The 19012-nt window shown below is 47.0% G+C and overlaps 1 protein-coding gene and 1 pseudogene across 2 annotated transcripts in view; one reads left to right on the top strand and one right to left on the bottom strand.

Annotated features, from left to right (window-relative positions):
* LOC147637447 (histone acetyltransferase TAP1-like) overlaps nt 1-19012 on the top strand; it is a 77396-nt gene that overhangs the window by 33051 nt on the left and 25333 nt on the right. For both annotated transcript variants that reach the window (XM_086799235.1, XM_086799236.1), the window contains exons 2-3: nt 17944-18029; nt 18134-18211. In XM_086799235.1, coding sequence (XP_086655361.1) covers nt 17944-18029; nt 18134-18211 — 164 coding nt within the window. The remainder of the gene's footprint in view (nt 1-17943; nt 18030-18133; nt 18212-19012) is intronic.
* Nucleotides 23-740, bottom strand: LOC147637448 (uncharacterized; annotated as a pseudogene).

Here is a 19012-nt window from a genome sequence, read left to right as displayed (position 1 = left end):
CTCCATCTGCTCGCGTAATGATGTAATGGCCTGCATTTGCTCGTCTTGTTGTTGGCCCTCCTCCTCTGAGATAGATGGCATGTTGGAGCTGCTAGAGTGAGTAGCACGGAGAAGCTGGTGAAATATGTGGTACTGCTGGAGGAGAGAGTGACAGTGAATCGTCTCCCAATTCGGCTAAGAAATTGGAGCCTAACTCCGAAGGCTCGTAGTCTTCCACCTCGTCGACAGGAGGTGTCTCTGCAGGGGGTAATGGAGTGTAATCTGGCACAATGAGCTTGCTGTATACTCGAACCAAGGGCTGAAGCGAGATGATCCGGTTTACTGCATCCACACGGCACTCGTCCAGGGAATATGCAAGATGTGGGTACCGTCCCAAAATAAACTCGTAATGAGCAAGATGGTGTGCTGGACACGTCAAGTAAATATGCTAGATCACCCATGCCTGTAACTGAGTGGCGTGGCGGTGACTGACGTATAATAAATAGTCCAGGGGACTTGGTACATGAACTGGAGCCGGAACAGGTTCGAGGGCCGGAACGGGTGCGGGTTCGGGTGCTGGAACAGGCTCTGCAACAGGTTCGGGTAATGGGGCAGGCTCCGGTGTGGGTGTATTGGGTATAATAATTATTTGCGGGGCTGGGCGAGGATTTTCGGGCAATATGGCTTCCGGGACCTCATCTATGTACGAGATGTAAAGCTCTGGCTGATTGCTGTTGGGTTCCATTGGACGCCTCGTTGAGAAGGGGAATGTGTGCCAGAGTGCAGAGAATTCCCTGGCGTGGCAGAACCTTTCCTGGAACAGCGTGAGAGAGGAGCGAATGGGCTGGCCGGCGGACAATTTCGTTGCGCTGGCCCCATATTCGCCTTTTTTTTTTTGACTTATCGAAAGGGCACGTAAGTTAATAAAAAGGGCCGCCCAAGTTAATTAATGGGCTGGCCGGCTGGGAAGGTCGCCGTTTATTAAACCCACGAAGGGCTGCGCGTAAAAGGACCTGCGCTGGCTGATTTGCATGACGAGCGCTTATGCACAGGCGGCCAAGAGGTGCGCAGCCATGGGGAATAGCGAAGAGGTGCCATCTCTTGGGGAAGGAGTGCCGCCAAGGTGAAGGGGTACCTGCCGGGCTGATTTGATGACCGTTCGTGTGAAGGGATGCGAACCCATGCACAAAAGGGCACAACCCGATGAAGAGGCACACGAAGGGCTACCAGCAGGAAATCTCTGCACACTCACCGGGTACGCCACACACACATCTGTGCATCTGTCTTCTATATGTGAATTGAGAAAGAAGGTTTAGGTTACCTCATACTCGTAGATGTAGGTTCCATCTTTCCTCTGCTTCCATACAACGCTGGGTAGGGAAGTAGAGCGGAGAGGTGAGAGGCTCACAACCGTAGGCCCGGGAAAAAATTTCGCTCTGATACCATAGTGAGGATTACTGTTATTACTTAGTATTTCATTCACTTATCTGTGTATTTAAGACTGAAACTGAAAGTAAACTTGAGAGACTTGAACACAGATGTTTGATTCATTGATTGAAACTGTGATACAACAGGCTCCTTATATAGGAGTCCAAGAGACACGAATGAAAAGACACATCCCATGACCAATAGTCATGACTCTAGGTGAAGAGACACATCCTTTGGACGAATAGCTGCAACCATTGGGTGAAGAGTTGCAACCTTAGAGTGAAGGGGTGTGACCAGTCGTCGAAGGAGTGTGGCTCTTGATGAAGAGGCATGTCTCTAGAGCGAATAGTCGTGACCATCCGAGTGTAGGGGTCCTCTGTAATCATGTCACTTTAGTATCTGTAACCATGAGGAGACTGTGTATAATGAACTAAGTCACAATTGTGACATTGCATACGTGGTAAGCAGCACAGGGAATCCTTTCTGAAGTAGGCTTCCAGGAGGGCTTCGAAACCGTTGGAGTTGATTCACACTGACTTGTGTGGACCTCAGTAGACACCATCATTGGGAGGATCTCTCTATTTTATGTTGCTTGTTGATGGCTGTACCAGATTCACGTGGGTCTACTTTCTTTCACAGAAGGACCAAGCTTTTGCACGGTTCAAGGATTGGCACGTGATGGTGGAGAAAGAGTCTGGATTGCAAGTAAAGACTCTCCGAGCTGACAAAGGAGGTGAATTCTCCTCGACGGTATTTCTCAGATTTTGTGCAGACCATGGCATCAAGAGGGAACTGGCCAATACAGGATCACCTTCGGAGAATGGAGTTGTAGAACGCAAGAACAAGACTGTGGTGGAGATGGCGAGGACCATGCTGGAGCATCGTGATCTTCCTTGCCCACTTTGGGGAGAGGTTGTGGCAATGGCTGTCCATACCCTCAACCGATCTCCGACGACTTCAGTACCTAACATGACTCTATTTGAGGCATACTTTGGCAGGAAACCTGATGTCTCGCACTTTCGTGTTTTTGGGAGTGATGCGTATGTTCATATTCCGAAGAAGCAGAGGGGGAAGCTTGATCCCAAGTCCCGCAAGCTTATATTTGTGGGGTATAATTCTCTTTCCAAGGGATACAGATTGTATGATCCAGACAAGAATGAGATTGTTGTAAGCCGGGATGTGGTCTTTGATGAGCATGTTTCAGTATCCACTGTTGAGGAGCCGCCACTTCTTGGAGATCCAGAGGAGTCTGATGATGATTCCCAGACCATTGCTCGAGTTGATCACCCTCAGTCAACACAAGAGGTTGAGCCTGCAGTTGGAGTAGATCCCCCGTAACGGCAGGAGGCTCCACGATTTGTTCGAGTACCCAGGTGGTTGTTGGACACCACCCTTCAGGAGTCAGGTGTCACGGAGTTACCCTCCGAGTGGACCATAGAGGATGGCCCTCGAAGGTCACACAGAGTTCGAGACAAAAGCAATACAGCGGAGCTTCTTCAGGTAAACTATGCTCTGATGTCTCGTATTATGCGGGACAAGGAGCCCCCTTCCGTCAAGGAAGCCCTTTCATAGGATACTTGGAGGAAAGCCATGCAGGTGGAACTTGATGCTATCAAGAGGAACAACACATGGGAGTTGGTACCGAGGCCGTCGAAACGGTCAGTCATTGGTGTCAAATGGGTCTTTAAGACCAAATATGCGTCAGATGGGTTGGTGGACAAACACAAAGCTAGACTTGTGGCTAAAGGTTATGCTCAGCGGCCTGGCATCGACTACGAGGATACCTTTGCACCGACAGCACGGATGTCCACGATTCGGACCATTCTTGCCCTTGCTTCTTCTCAAAGGTGGCCCGTGTATCAAATGGATGTCAAATCTGGGTTCCTTAATGGTAACCTGCAGGAGGAGGTGTATGTTGAGCAGCCTCCAGGCTTTGTTGTTCCAGGATCAAAAGGGAAGGTTGACAGGTTACGTAAGGCCTTGTATGGTCTTAAGCAGGCTCCTAGGGCTTGGAATCAGAAGATGGATTCCTTCTTTGTTCGGACTGGATTTCAGAGATCGGTTGCAGATCCTAACCTGTATCTCTTTCGAGAATGCGGCATGGTTACGATTATCATACCATTGAAGTCTCATTGGGACGCAGGATTGCGGATCTTGCGGTATCTGCAGAGTACGAAGGATCTAGGACTCTTTTACACAAGAGGGGATGGAGTCAGACTCCAAGGTTGGAGTGACTCAGATTGGGGAGGAGATCCAGACACAAGGAGATCTACTTCAAGATACAGTTTTACCCTTGGCTCAGGAGCAGTTTCTTGGAGCAGTAAGCGGCAGCCAACTATTGCCCTATCTTCGATAGAGGCAGAGTACCGGGCTGCTTGTGGTGGTGCTTGCGAGGTTGTGTGGTTGCGGAGGCTGCTAGGCGAGATTGGGTTTCCACAGAAGGAGCCCACAGTCATCCAGTGCGATAACCAGAGTTGTATAGCTATTGCTCGGAACCCGGTCTTCCATGCCCGTGCCAAGCACATAGAGATACAGTATCACTTTGTACGTGAGAAGATCTTAGCTGGTGACATCTTGCTCCTTTATTGTTCGACGGAGGACAATGCGGCGGACCTCTTCACGAAGTCTCTACCTCAGGCTACGCTCAGGCGGCACTCCAGCTCCCTTGGGTTGATTTCACAGCCAGGAGCTGAGAGGGGGTGTTAGAAGTCATCTCCTGTCTTAATCAGACACCAGGGCCTCTGTTGTGGGTGTGCCCGCTCTGTATAGGTGTTTTGTCATTTTTCCTCACTCCCCGTATTTTTTCCTCATTTTTCCTTGGTGTGGGTGGATGCCACATGCTGGCAGGAGCCTCTGATGCTGGCCGACTGCACTCATGTGTTCCAGAAGACTGGCCGACTTGATCAGAGGAGGTCGTGGTGTTTTTCTGCTAGCCGACTGGCTTTGCCCAGTCGTGGAGGGCTGGTGGCACTTCATGCGCTGGCCGACTGCATCCATGGGGCCATATAAATAGGCCCCATGATCCCCACTTTGTACTCATTCAGTTTTTCTCGGGATCTTGTGTATAGAGAAGAGTTTACACGCCTCTCTCTCTGTCTTTCTTGTGCTGTCTATTTTCTGCACTCTACTTGCTCTTGTGGTCTCAAGTTTGGTTATCATTTCCGTTGCGTATTTTGACAAAGTCTTGGAAACCTGCTGAAGACCATGCAAGGCCTTTTGAAACCTGTCAACCACCCCTTCTGAATCCGGAACCACAAAGCCTGGAGAATGTGCAACATCCACCTCCTTCTGCAAGTAATCAACTGCCACCTGCCTGGCTTTCCAAGAGGTTCCCGTGGAAAGAACTTCCTCATCTACAAGAGTTTTTTTGTCCCGAATGCTACGAGACATTAGAGCATAGGTTACCGGTAAAGTTTCCTTTGACTGACGAACACAAGAACTACCAACATCTGTCCTGGAAAGTTTCTACCAACTGCTGCCATCAACTGGCAAGCTATCCACCATCTGGTCCGGGAAAGCCTGCACCTGCAGCGTATCCACACTTAAGTGGTCATTACCAGACTCCTTTCTCGGACAACCGACACCGTACCTTTCCCCTAGACCCATGCAGGCCACTGATCCATAGCCTTTGAAGGTACACCGTCCTTTCGTCCTTGCTTTGCGCAGCGCTCGTACCCATACCCCTCAGCTATATAAACCCTCGGGTGCTCCACAGGCAGCACGCATTTCAATGCAGCGTATGCCCTGTTGTGCTGTTGTTCGTGCCGCCGTCTGTCCCTGTGCAGTGTACTTGCTGTACTTGTTGTAGTACAGCCGCCCCTTGCAGCCACCTCTCTCACACCCCCTCATTTGCCTCTTTTCAGATAGGCCAACTAGGAGGCAGTGTCCTTAACTCTTCCCCCCCCGCCGTGTGAATAGACTAACCTCGTGGCCAGGTTAGCTTGGTTAATTTTTAAAAGAAGAGATTTTTCTTAAATTAGTGTTAATGAATGGTATCTTTCCCTTTTAAAATGATGACATAAAAATTGTATGAAGTTACGAATTATGTGATGCTGTATTCGATAAATTGCGTTGAAATTGTTATCTTCACGAATTGTGAATGCTATATTTAATAAATTGCATTGAAGTTGTTATCTTTAGAATTCAAGATTTTTTTTGGCTTCAACGCTAACTCCGTTCCGTGCTTGTGTAGCCGGGCGGCGTCGTTAGTAAAGCCCGGGAATGGCCCAAGGTATCCCTCATACCATTGGGAGAATAAGGATCGCCGATTGAGGCGAGAGATTATGAGGCTGCCTAGTTTTGAGGGCCCGGGCTAGTGCGGTAAATAAGCCCACCCTAGTGTGCAGACATCCCTCTGAGGGGCGGGAGGATCGAGTGATGGAGCTTGAGAGGGCGACAGGCCGGCTTGAGTCCTCACCAGCAGCCGACGATGAGGTGTATGGTCCCGTAGGGTTTTGCCCAGCATGTAGAGGCTGGAAGGCCGAATTCTAGATCATCGGCAAAATAAAGGAAAAGAATAAGAGAGCCAGTTTGGCTTATATGGAATTGACTCATGTATAAACTTTTTATATAAATATATCTTGTCTTTGGCATGATTGCATTGTGTAAAAAGGCTGTTTTAACAAACCTTGTGTGAAAAGGGCCTTAATTAAGGAATATGTTTATTTATGTCAAACAGTGTGGTAGGATTAATTAGAAAACAAATTGATGCGTGAGTAGGGTGGAAAGTGGGAGGATGGAATGGCCCGACGGCCCCATCCTACGGACGGGTGGACCCAATTAGTCGGGTAGCTTTCCAACAGATTAAGTGAAAGCCCCACGCTAGATAATTAGGTTCTTAGGCAACTCTATTCTAGAAGACTAGGCCAGCGGCTGTGCCTTGCATAAGATGAGGAAAAAAGCGTTGTCTTTAGAAATCAAGTCTAATAGTTGCCCAATTTATGATCAATTGCCCTATGGGTGATTTGATGTTTACAAAATCACGCTCCCCCTGTGTGGGATAGAGCTAGGTCATACCTATGAATCATATCCTTGAATCTCTACAGGGTCAAGGTATCGATGAATAGGAAATTCTTCCCAAGATAAGACTTAGTGGACTATCTTAAGTGTTTCTCCCATTTTAGAAGGGAGGAACCTTACAATTGGTATCAGAGCGAGTTTAGCTCCTAGGAATTGCCATTTAAGGACTGTTTTGTAATAAACGTTTTACCTAACATAATGCTAACTAGTAAAAACATCCTACTAAAACAAATAAGTTGAATTGATGTTTGAATGATTGTAGGAAGAGGAAGATGCCTACTCCAAGTTTCTAGAAAACAAATAAGTTGAATTGATGTTTGAATGATTGTAGGAAGAGGAAGATGCCTACTCCAAGTTTCTAGTTTTCTAATGCATCTTCGAGATTGCTAGTCACTCCTCGAATTTCGAGTTCCGCGACACCATGGTGCAATACACATTCTCCAGGTATTGTCCTTCTTTCTCCTAAGCAACACAGGTGCACCCCAAGGTGATTTACTTGGACGGATCTGGCCCATCCTCAAATAATCTTCAAGTTGTTTAGCCAACTCATCTTCTTCGGCTTGGCTCATCCTATAAGGTGGAATACTCACAGGATGAGCACCAGGGATCAAGTCAATACGATGATCTACTGCCCGTTCAGGTGGTAAACCCGATGGCAGATCCTTAGGAAATACATCTTGAAATGAATGTAGAAACTTCTGTAATTCTTTGCTTTCAAACACACTTAATTCATTCACATCCATGGAAGGGATGAGAAAAGAAGAAAGTGGAATCAATACACAATGGAAAGCGGTATACAAAGAAGAATTCATTATATTTCCAAAATCAATTGTATTTACAAGAGGTCCCTGAGAGGGATGAATACAATCACCTAAAATACTATACTTGGTGTCCCTATGGTGAAAAGAAAAAATATGACTAGACCAATCTATCTGGACGTCAAGAGTCTTAAACCACTCAATCCCTAATAACAAGTCTACATTTTCCAGATGCATAACATAGCATTCCAGAGTATCTTTGTAGTCCTGAATCTGGATTGGAAGCATCTCCACCTTGCGATCCCAAACTTGCCTTCCCGCGGGTAGGCGTACCTCATAGGTATGGTCGCTGAGTGTCGTATTAAGACTCAATTTCTGCACAAGTTTGTAGTTAACAAAATTATGCGAACTGCCAGGGTCTAAAAGAATGTGAATTCGCTTAGGAGTCGTTTCTTCTTCGCTGGTGTCGACGAACTTGAATTCTTCGAAGCTTGGTCCGAAGACTTTCCTTTAGTCGTGTTAGCCATAGGTGCGGAGAACTTTCTTTTGTGCTTGTTCCCCTGCTCGGTAACGGGTTTTGACTTGGAAGAGACCATCGTATCATCATAGATACGAGCTGAATAAATGGCATCGTCCAATGTTTTACATTTGTTATTTTTAACTTGTAATCGGTACGAGTCGGGTAAACCAGCTACGAAAAACCCCAAAAGAGTAGTGGGATCCATCTTTGTAGCTTTCATCTGCAAGCCACGAAACTTCTGGAGGTAGACCTCATAAGTGAGGTGCTGCGAGGTCATGGTCAAAGCTAAAAACCGGGCAACAACATCATAGTCATCCTCTTTCTTGAAGAATTCTTTCTTGAAGATTTCTTCAAATTGTGCCCAAGTCGTTGGCTTAGGGTTAAGTTCCTTCCACCAAAGCAAAGCTTTGCCGGACAGGAAACCTACTACTAATTGGATCTTCTTTCCATCATCATATGGATGAAACTGAAAGTGAACTTGCCACTTATGTAGCCATGTGTCCACGATCTCCTTGGTTCGCTGCTTTTGCTCGCCCCCAAACGGTTCCGGAGTAATGTTGGGGCCAAAAGCTGAAGCCAAAGTATCCATACCCGAGAAAGTAGAGAGGATAGTGGTCAATAGAGCGATGGAGTTCTGCAAAGCTTGCATCTGGGCTGCGATTTGTGCCTGACGTTCCGTCGAAGAAGCTTCGAGAGCTACTTTGAACTCTTGGAAATCTAATTTTGACACAAAATCGTCAAAAAGATTGGCATCGGTACCTTTCGTAGCCGGCAAGCCTTCGCGTTCCACAAGGGGCTCCAACTCTGATTCTTGGGTCGACATCGTGAAGAGGGTACGTGGAGAGAAAATTCGATCTTTGCACAACAAAAGTGCAAGCGAACTTGAGAGCTTGAGAGCTTGAAAACTTGAGAACTTGAGAGATGTGTGGCAAGAAGCCCACTTGAGAGGTTTATAAAGGTTTCCCAAAAGCCAAAAAATCTCCAAAAGCTAGGCTTAGCTTTTGCTTTGCTTTTGTGTTTTTTTTTCTTCAATAAATATATATATATATATATATTCTAGGTTCTTTTTTAAAAAAAAAACACCTTTGAAACCTTAGAGAGGGGTTCTTTTAAAACTTTGGAAAAAAAATTAAACTCCAAAAAGAGAAAGCCCAAGAAAACGTGTACTTTCACCTTTGTTTTTTTTTTCTCCAAGATTAACTGGCGGCTCCTAGATTAGGAGCCGGCGCATGCTATTGACGTCCCCGTCGGCTGCCTGCGCGAGTCATCGTGCCGGTGCCACCCTGCCTGCCGTCGGCAGCTGCACTTCACGCCAGCCTACGCCTGCCACCGCCCGAGTATGCCTGGCCACAAGGCCACGTGGCCTGGGCGCCAACCTGCTGCGCGTGGCCTGGGCGCCTGCTGTGCATGGCCTGGCCTGGCCGAGATACCTGCGCTTAGGCTGCGTAGGCCTGGCTGCCTGGCCACCTGGCTACACAGGTACATGCGCCTGCCTGCCAGCCGTCGATAGCCAACCAGCGTCTCCCGCCAGCGCACAAAACTGCCCGCTTATAAGTGATCCAGCACTTCTCTCGCTCTCTCTCTCGTTCAACGAAAAAAACAACGAAAAGCAAACATGCGTTTTTTTCTGTTTCTCTCCCTGCAGTTCATGCGTATGACTGCACACACAAACATGCCTCTTCTTTGCAAAGCAATCAACCCTACTTAGACTACCACCTCCTATCAACATGGGTGTCTTTGATGAAGAAAAAACACATACCATTTCTGAAATCTGCAATATGCACAGAAAAAACAGCAAGCTTTTTAACACATACCGTTCTTCGACCTCATCTTCTCTACCTACCGACTTGCTCGTTCACGAGGTATGCTCTGATACCACTGTCAAATCCCCACGGATCCCCTCGTGATCGATCTTGGTTCGAAACTCGAATCCTGCAAACAAACGAACAAACAAACAAGCAAGGGGGTGCAGGCATGACTCACCTCCCAACCATGACAGCCGTGGGCGAGTCCACAGTCTTGGCTGTCCCCACCGAGCCATGAGCTGGGCTAACTAGGTTGATGTACCGACCAATCTCCTCCTCACGACATCCCATACCGCCACGAAGCTGCCCCCGCAGGCCTTGAGACTGTTGCCGGCCTCGGCTGCACAAAGCAGGTGCACGTCTGCACTAGATCCAGGCTCCAAGACCATAGAGCTCTCACAAACTCGCGAGACTCTCTATAATACAATAACTAACCTTGGCCACCCTTTTATAGGCTCTTGGCTGGTCATCGGGCATCCACACTTGGGAGCCCGCCCGTCCATACTTGGGAGCCCGCCCGTTAGTATATCCCTAACTCAGCTCGTCAATCAGCCTGCCTAGTTCCAAGCTTCCCCAAGCCTTGAAACTAGTCTTGCATGCGTGTAGCACACGGTAGATACACACTGTGCACATGACACTAGGGCTCTGATACCATGTCAGAATATGTAGCAGAGATGATGACCAAATCTCGGAAAGACAAGGGCTGTGGGGCCATTTTATATAGGCTCCAATCAGCAGTCGGCTTGCAACAGAGAGTCAGAGACAGCCGACAGGCTTTGAATCTCTAGGACCAGCCACATATACCAGTCGGCCAGCTGTCCTGAGCCGGCCAGCACAGAACTAAAGTCGGATACTTGCACGTACAGTCGGCCAGAAGATAGATCCTCTGCCAGCTCAGGATTGCCACCCAACCCACAGAAAAATGGAAAAAAATAGGGAAAAATACAGAGAGTGGGGAAAAATGACAAAACACCTAATAAGGGCCGGCACACCCACAACAAAGGCCCTGGTGTATCAGTCAAGACAGGAGATGACTTCTAACACCCCCTCTCAGGTCCTGGCTGTGAAACCAACCACAAGGAGCTGGAGTGCCGCCTGAGCAAAGCCTGAGATAGCGACTTCGTGAAGAGGTCCACCGTACTATCCTCCGTCGAACAGAACTCTAGCAAGACGTCATTAGCAACGTTTTTCCCGCATTTTTTACATTTTTCTGTGGCTTGGGAGGCAACCTTGTGGTGGCAGGCTCTTGATAGTTCTTGGGATTTGTGTGAGCAAGAGGGGGACTGTTGCGTTGCTGATTGGTGGACTGTTCGAGAAGAGGAGAAGCAAGAGGAAGGCGGGCTGATTTGCTGGACAGCCACTTGCAGGTTAAGTTCTTTCTTGCCACCCACCCACCCTTTTCAGTTACATCCCCGCAATGGCAGATCTGCTTGAGATGGCTAAGAGACATGTGAACATCCCGACACTCCCCACGTTCCCGGTGGACCGTCAGTTGGCCGGGAACAACTACGGCATATGGAAGGTTATAATGGAATCTGTACTGGAGTCATATGTCCTTGCTGATTTCATCGTTGTTGGGGTTCCACGGCCGGAGGTAGAGGAAGGAGAGTTACCGTCGATTCGTAAGGACTGGGAGACACAGGCACCGTGTGGGATCATGTCAATGCCAGGGTCCGTTCATTTTTCTTCCTCAACTGCACACCGCAGATAATCAATCATATAAAGCATATGACACTAGGTATATGGCAGCATTTGGCTTCTCTTTATAACAGGGTATCGCCCATGAAGAGGATTTCCTTGGAAGTACCAATTGTTAGCACATTCATCCCCAGATTTTGCTCTTTTATGGTGCCCATTTGGTCCCTTTTGCATGGCCCTTGCTTGTGGGCTAGCCACCCCTTTTTCTAGTATTTTTCTGGTATTTTTCCCAGCCTTTCTGGCATTTTCCAGTCGGCCTTGTCCACTAGCTCCAGTCGGCCTATTTTGCAACTCCAGTCGGCCTCTCATTTCTCATTTCTCATTTCAGTCTTGTACATATTTTGCTCCATCACTTATGAGACTTGTAGTGTCTCTTGCTTGCGGCTGTTTTGCTTCAGTATATTCAGCATAGTTCTCTCCATATCTCTCTCTCTCTCTTGCACTCTCTGTTCAACACATTCTAGTGCCACTTTGCTTCCGCTCTGAGCACTCTTTCATGGTATCATCGCTCCCGGTTTAGCAACCTCTTTGCTGCCCCAGTTTTAGCACTGTTTTCAGCATCCTCTCCTCTGCGTTTTCTCTCAGATTTGCAGCCCTTTGCTGCTGCGTTTTCTGGACAGCACCTGCTGGTCACTTCTCTTCAAATTGGCTTCACCAATTGCAGCCATCAGGTATTTTCTGATCAGCGTTTTCTTTCCACGTGGAGATTGGACATAGGCGGCCTGTTTTTCTTCAGGACAGCAGCCTTTTGTGCTGCATTTTCCTCTACAGTGGGCTTGCTCCTTTGCAGAGGGGGTCTATGGTGTTGCAGGCTTTGGTGGCACTCTTGGTACCTGTGGAGGATACTTCTTCTTCAAAGTTTGTGCATTTTTTGAGATTGAGCCCAAGCTTTTGTGATGGCTGCACCAACTTCTCTTCATATGTTTGCTGAGTCTGCAAAGTTGGATGGTTCCAACTACACCCTATGGAAGGTGAAGGTGAAATCGGCCTTGCGTGGCGTGGATCTTTGGGATTGGCTTGTTACACCAGCCAATGCCACCCCTCCCACCCTTGCTTCCAATGGTGCGACTCAAGCACAGCTTGATATATGTTCCGTCACTTGGTTTTCATCTGTTGTCAATGCACCAAGTTTGCAAGACTGGCGTACGGGTGGAGTTTAATGAGCGTTTTGTTACTCTCCGGGACAAGGCAACAGGCCAAGTAGTGTGGGAAGGCGGAGTAGAGAATGGAGTTTACAAGCTTTCAGCACTCTCTCTCCCAGGTCCTCAGTTTTGTGATGAGCGTCAGCACTCCCTGTAGCCCACACGGCGACAACACGTCAGCTCCACACGGTGACCTGCTCAAGGGAATGCGGCATGCGCCACCCTTCGCCCTTTTTAAAAAGAGGTGATTCGCTTTTCTCAGAAACGCCAAAAGCAACATTAAAAACGCATGCCTCAAATAATAATAGTGTTTTAAGTTATCAAAGGTTTAAAAACCTTATAAACTCAAAAACTCTCTTTTGTCCCCTTTCACACTTAGGCTGGCCACACATATGAGTTTCCTTTTCATATCCAACTGATGCTTGTTCACACTATCCATCCCGTGCCTGTGCCTGTGCCCACCTGCTTGTTGTCTAGAGGGAAAAACACGGGGTCGTAACAGAAGATGCCTCCTTGCTTCACGTGGAGGAGATCTTCTCAAACTTTCACCCAGTTTGTGTTGTGGGATACAAGAGCCTTGGCCCCCTTTTTATACAAATTTTGGGGTGAAAAGCATAGCTTTTAGCCCTTAGAGAAAAAAACTTACTACAAGTGCTTTTCTCTCCTTTCTTGAAAAAAAATAAACTCTTCGAAGGCTTTTTCCCTTCTTTCATTTTTATTTAAAAAAAATACATGGCGAATGTGTTTTTGAATTCCACGCTGCTTTTTCTCTTCGCATTTTTGCTGCCCGTCGCCTTCTCTTCGCCTCTCTCTTTCGCTTGAGAGCACATACCCGCCTATGTGGGTGCTCATACCGCCAACCGCCTACATGGCAGCACCTGCAGCCAACCACATCAGTGCCTGCCTGCATCAGCCACGTCAGCGCCTAACCTCAGCCATGTGTGAGTGCCTGTAGTCCAGCGAGACTGTCATCGCCTGCATTCAGCCACGTGTCAGCTACCAGCCACATATCAGCTGTCTGCCACCTGTGCTACAGTGTGCCACGTGGTAGTGCCACGTGTCAGCTATGACTGGACTGATCCACAAGCAGTCTTGAGAGTGAAACTGCTACACCTGCAGCAAGATAAGAGAAAAACACACACACACACACACACACACACACACACATATATATGTATATATATATGCACATGAACATGCACACACATATAGATTGCTTCTCTTTTGCATGATTTGACAAAGAAGAAGGCCACATTCAGATGGACTATTGTAGAGAGGGATGCATTCCTCAAATTGAAAGATGCAACTACTCATGGTCTAGTGTTATCATTTGGGATTTGCAAAAGCCTTTTAGTGTGGAATGTGATGCATCTGGGAATTGCATAGGAGCTGTCCTAAATCAAGAGGGACATGCTGTGGCTTATGAGAGCCGTAGATTGCATGATGCAGAGCTATCTCTTGGCGTTTATGAGAAAGAGCTCTTGGCTGTAATTCATGCACTTACTATATGGAAACATTACCTTCTTGGGGCTAATTTCACTGTGAAAACAGATCACCAGAGTTTGAGGTATTTTCTTACCCAAACTAAATTGTCAAAGAAGCATATGAGGATGGCCAATTTTCTCTCTTATGTTTCATTTTCAGATCTTGCACACCCCAGGAAAGAAGAATGTAGTAGCACATGCATTGTCACGAAAGCCGTATGTAGCAGCTATCTCGGTTGCCTCATGGAGACTTGTCTCTATTTGGACTGATTTGATGGTTGGTCATGCACATGCCTCTTATGTGATCAAAGAGGATTATCTCATGAAAGATAATTGTCTATGTGTGGTGTCTAACATGAGGCAAAAGGTTTTGGATGAGTGCCATGCTCCTCCATGTGCTGGTCATAGAGGCATAATGTCGACTACGCACATGATTGAGCGGTATTCCTTTTGGCCAGGTATGCGGAAGGACATAGAGGTACATGTACGTGCATGTATCACCTGTCAAAAGGTGAAATTTGATAGGTAAAAGGCACCAGGTTTGCTTCAGCCATTGCCTATTCCCACGCAGCCATGGAAAAGTATTACAATGGATTTCATTATGGACTTGCCATAAACCCAACAAGGTAATGAGGCAATTTGGACAATTGTGGACAGGTTTAGCAAGCAAGCTCACTTCTTGCCGGTCAAAAAGACCATCAAATTTGAGCATATTGTTAAAATATATCTTGCACAAGTATTCAAGCATCATGGAATGCCGAAATCCATTGTGGGGGATAGAGATCCCAGGACTACAAGTCGCTTTTGGTGGGCCTTATTTGATAACATGGGCACTAAATTGGACTTCTCATCAGCTTATCACCCTCAAACGGATGGACAAAGTGAGGCTGCAAATTCCGCCGTGTTGGATCTCTTGAAATGTTATGTGGCGGATTAGAAGTCTTCTTGGGAGAAGTACTTAGCACTTGTCGAATTTGCATACAACAACATGGTGCATGCATCTACAGGAAAAGCCCCGTTTGAGATTGTTTATGGTAAGGTGGTTTTGCCACCCATCCTTTGGACAAAGGATGAGATATTTGTAGCAGCTGATGAGTATGTAAGAGACTTGGATATGGCTTTTGCTCAGGTGCGGACAGCCATTGCAAGGTCACAAGACAAGCATAAAAAGGCTGTTGACAAGCATAGAAGGCAATTGGATGTTAAAGAGAAGTGTCCATGGCAGTTGTATATGCCGGGGATTGATGCCACTCATGTGATACTATGGACTTGGCTTTCCGTTGGGACTTGTGCCTCTGTATACATGCTCGGAAATGCCTGGTGGATTGGTGTTCCATTGGGTTAGGTACCTCGTATACTTGCCTGGAGCACGTCTAGTCTCATGAACAGGGATTGTACATACCAATGTTGCATTGCATAGCATCTTTATGTGCTTGTTTGGAATTGAAATTACATATGCTGTTTTCATGTTTTCATATTTGCTTGATCAATGTGTAGTTCCGGGTAAGGGGACGCTCGTCCGTGAACCGTGTGTGTGAAACTGTGTGCTAACATGGTTATGTGGCATGTGATAGGGTGGTAAGTATTGGTCATAAACCTAGCCTTAGGAGTTAGCACTAATTTATAAGTGAGTGTGTACACACTTCATTAAGTTTTGGGCGACCAAAACTCACTTATAAATTATGACCAGCCTGATGTTCACACACACTGACGTCCCGAGGTGGACAAAACCCAATGTCCACCGCCCAGACCTTATCCCCTTTGTACAAAGGGAGTAACCAGCTATGCGTCCTTTCTAGCTTGCTCCACAAAGCACCTGCCTGCCACCTAGAGTGGACAACCCACCACCTCACTCTTCCCTCTCTCTCTAGAAGAAGGTGCCTCCTTCATGAGGGCTTTTGGGCTGTATTTTTTGCACTTTCTCCTTCCCAACTCCATATCCAAGCTTGCTAAGGTGTTTCCCAAGCATCCAAGAGTGTTTCCGGGTGTTAATCACTCTCCTACAAACTCCCAATGACTGAAATTCGGCAAAACAGTTCTCTTTCTTGCTGTAATTTTTGGTCTTTTTGTTGAAAACCCTAATTTCAGGCCTCCTTTCTCAAGTTGAACCATAGGGGAAGCTTTCCTAGGGTTCCCTTCATCCTCTTGAAGACTTTTGTCGTGAAGAATTGCGACAAATCTAAGATTTCAACACTCCAAGCACTTCCATCGCGAAGACTTCCACTGTCATCGACTCTACTTGCAATTGGTAAGCTTTTATGCTTAAATATGGAAGCAAGAAGCAGGAGGGAGGAACCAGACTACAAGATCACATACCCTATGTAGTGTTCTCTTGTTCTAACGTGCTCTCTTGTAGATTGTTGCTACCATGTGTTGGTGGAACAATAGAGAGCAGATGGTAGGGAACATGGGCACTTGTGAGGGAAACTCTGCTGCGCTCGCAACAGTGTTGCAGTGGGGGGGACTCACAAACTGGTCGCAAAGAGCGCCTAGTCGCTGGCAAGAGGGGATGGTGCTCCTTGGGACGACCCGGGAAACAGACTAAAACCGGGAACCCTGTGATGCCAGCAAAAGGGTTCATTCCTGATGAGAGGTTATGTGCCATCAATGGGGCGAGGTAAACTTGGCAGCCTCGCATTGTTAACGGGTTGGGAGCCAGGACCTTTGCAGCCAAGGAGGGCAAGACAAACTCGTTTTGATGTAACTTTTGCCGAGGAAGAGGATATCTACTATGTGCCCTTGCTTCCTGACGTGGGCGGCTTGCAAGATGTCACGAATCTGTCCACAGGGCAGTCTGCTGCTGTTGAGAACACAGAAGACAGGGAAATGAGGGGTGGGTGGGTTGTAGGCATATACTCACTTATGGTAGTGCTATGTGTGAACAGGGTTGACTTGCATTTTGTGGATACCACACTTTTGGCTCTCCCTCTCTCTCTCTCTTATTTCTGTGTGTGAGCTTCTCCATCCTGCACCTAACCCTAATGTGCAGGTTTGTGTGTGTGAGTGTGTGAGTCCAACACCCAACATGGGTTGGAGGAGGGAGAAAGGAATTGGTAAAGGGAAAGGGGGAGGCGACAAACAGGGTGGATGAGGAGGGGAGGGAAGAACGAGGGAGGGGTGGAGCAGGGGGAAGAGGGCGAAGGCTGGGTGGAGGTGGCAGCAAAGGGCTGGGCCGTAGTGGAGGTGACAGGGCAGAGATGCCGCCCGGGGGGGGGGGGGGGGGGGGGGGGGGGCGGGCAACTTAGAGGTGGCGGTGGGTGGGCTGGAGCGAACGTGAGGAGAGGGAAAAGCGGGAGCAGCCCTAGGTAGGGCACGGAGAAAAAGGAGAAGGGGGGAAGTGAGAGGGAGGAGAGTGAAGGATGGTGAGCAGAGGGCGAGTGCTGCAAAGGAGGGAGGGCTGGCCTTTTCGAAAGGCTCGGCTAAGGGGAGGGGCACAGGCCATGAACGGGGACCTCCAAGCTTCAGGTTGTACTTATGGATGCTGATTCCTTACTCTCTCCTCTTCAGTTGGTTGACCTACAGGGAGGTAATTGTTGTTGATTACTGTGCCTCGTAACCCTTTGTGCTTTCACATCAGTAAAGCAAACACTCTGCAAAGGGGGGCCTGGGCCAGTTATTGGAATCAAGTGCGTACATCATGAATGAGTAATTTTACATGCTAGAGGGAGGATTAAATGCTAGGATTTGTTGTCATCTCCAATAGGTGCGATTCAACTTATGGAAATAAAGAAAAGTCGCATTGAAAAACAAATTTTTGGTCGCGGTGTCTCATAAAAGAGTTGAGAAGATTTGATAGCCATTGCAAGAAGAATAGATGCTTAAGCTGCCATCAGGTGGTGCACATCAACAAGAACAGGTTGTGGCTGCTGCTTTGTTATGGCTGCTATCTTGTTAAGAAAATGTGCCACATGTATGCTCTATCTGATTGACTTTCTATGTATTTACATTTAAACTTTTTGCTATGGCTGCTACCTTGTTAAGCAAATGTGCCACATGTATGCTCTATCTGATTGACTTTTTATATTTACATTTACACTTTTTGGGTTTATCATTCACAGCTTTTTTGGCAATAATGGCCAAACATAAGTGCTCGTTCTTTGTCATATGCAGATTTCAGCCTTACGTTCATCTTCAACAAAGTGCAGTCTGTGTTTATTCTACACATCTTTGTGTGGATTCTCTACCTCAGTTGGCAGGTGTTTTTGTGTGGATTTGTGATATGGTAGCTCACATTTCGCAACGCTGTATGCTGATTCGAATTGTACTGTGAGCTTATGGTTTTGATATTGAGGCATTGCAGACATACAAATGAGTTTAAGCATACGTAAAACTGGAGATCACACGATTCTAAGAGCTACTTTTGGGTCTTATGAGAAAGGTAAGTCAAGCTTTTTTTTTTTCCAACAATTGCAATATATCCTTGACAGGATGGCTAGTGAAGGTTCACAGCTTGCTGTTACAAGATTGCTCAAGATTATCGCTCAAGTTTTAGGATCCTGTAATACTCTGAAGTAATTAACCAGGCATAGGTAACCAGTCTATCTGAATGTATATAGAGGAGGAAGGAGTTAAGTTAGGGCAGCCATCTTGTCTGTGGGAGAGCTGCTTCTCTTCAAATTGATATCAACATTGTGCCTCTATGTCTGCTGTGTTGCCTGAATGCAAGACTTCCATCAACTGCTCAAAACACAACACTAACATGTCTTTCTGCAGGAGATTAATTTTTTGCCCTTAAACATTTGTCATAAAGGCCTTGCTTTATACCAATGTCAGATATGCTTGGCAGTGAAAGTATCCTGAGATATACATATGATTTGACCAACTCAACCTCATCTCCTTTGTATGTGAAAGAGTGTCTTTGGCTGCAAACGGATAGGAGGTGTTAGAAAGAAAAATCTTGGTCTTCCCAAGATTTACTGTGGGGTCCCTCTCATCACAAAAAGCCTACAATGCATCCAGATGTCGCTGCATTCCCTGAGCTGAGTCCAAAATGAGGACTTGGTCATCTGCATATAAGAGGATGGGTATCATCTCGTTGGTGCTAGCTGTGAGCCCCTACCACCCAATTGATCAATGAATTCTGAGATCTCATCAATGTATAACCCAAAGAGTGTAGGAGAGGGTGGGCAGTGCCCTGTTCTTTTTTTTCCTGGGAAATAGATCCTTCCATTAGTAGGGA

Source organism: Cibotium barometz, chromosome 6 (genome assembly GCF_041138505.1).
Source record: "Cibotium barometz isolate CiBa-2024 chromosome 6, ASM4113850v1, whole genome shotgun sequence".
Classification (NCBI taxonomy): domain Eukaryota; kingdom Viridiplantae; phylum Streptophyta; class Polypodiopsida; order Cyatheales; family Cibotiaceae; genus Cibotium; species Cibotium barometz.
Note: the sequence above shows the minus strand (reverse complement) of the source record. Positions and strands in the feature narration are given on the sequence as shown.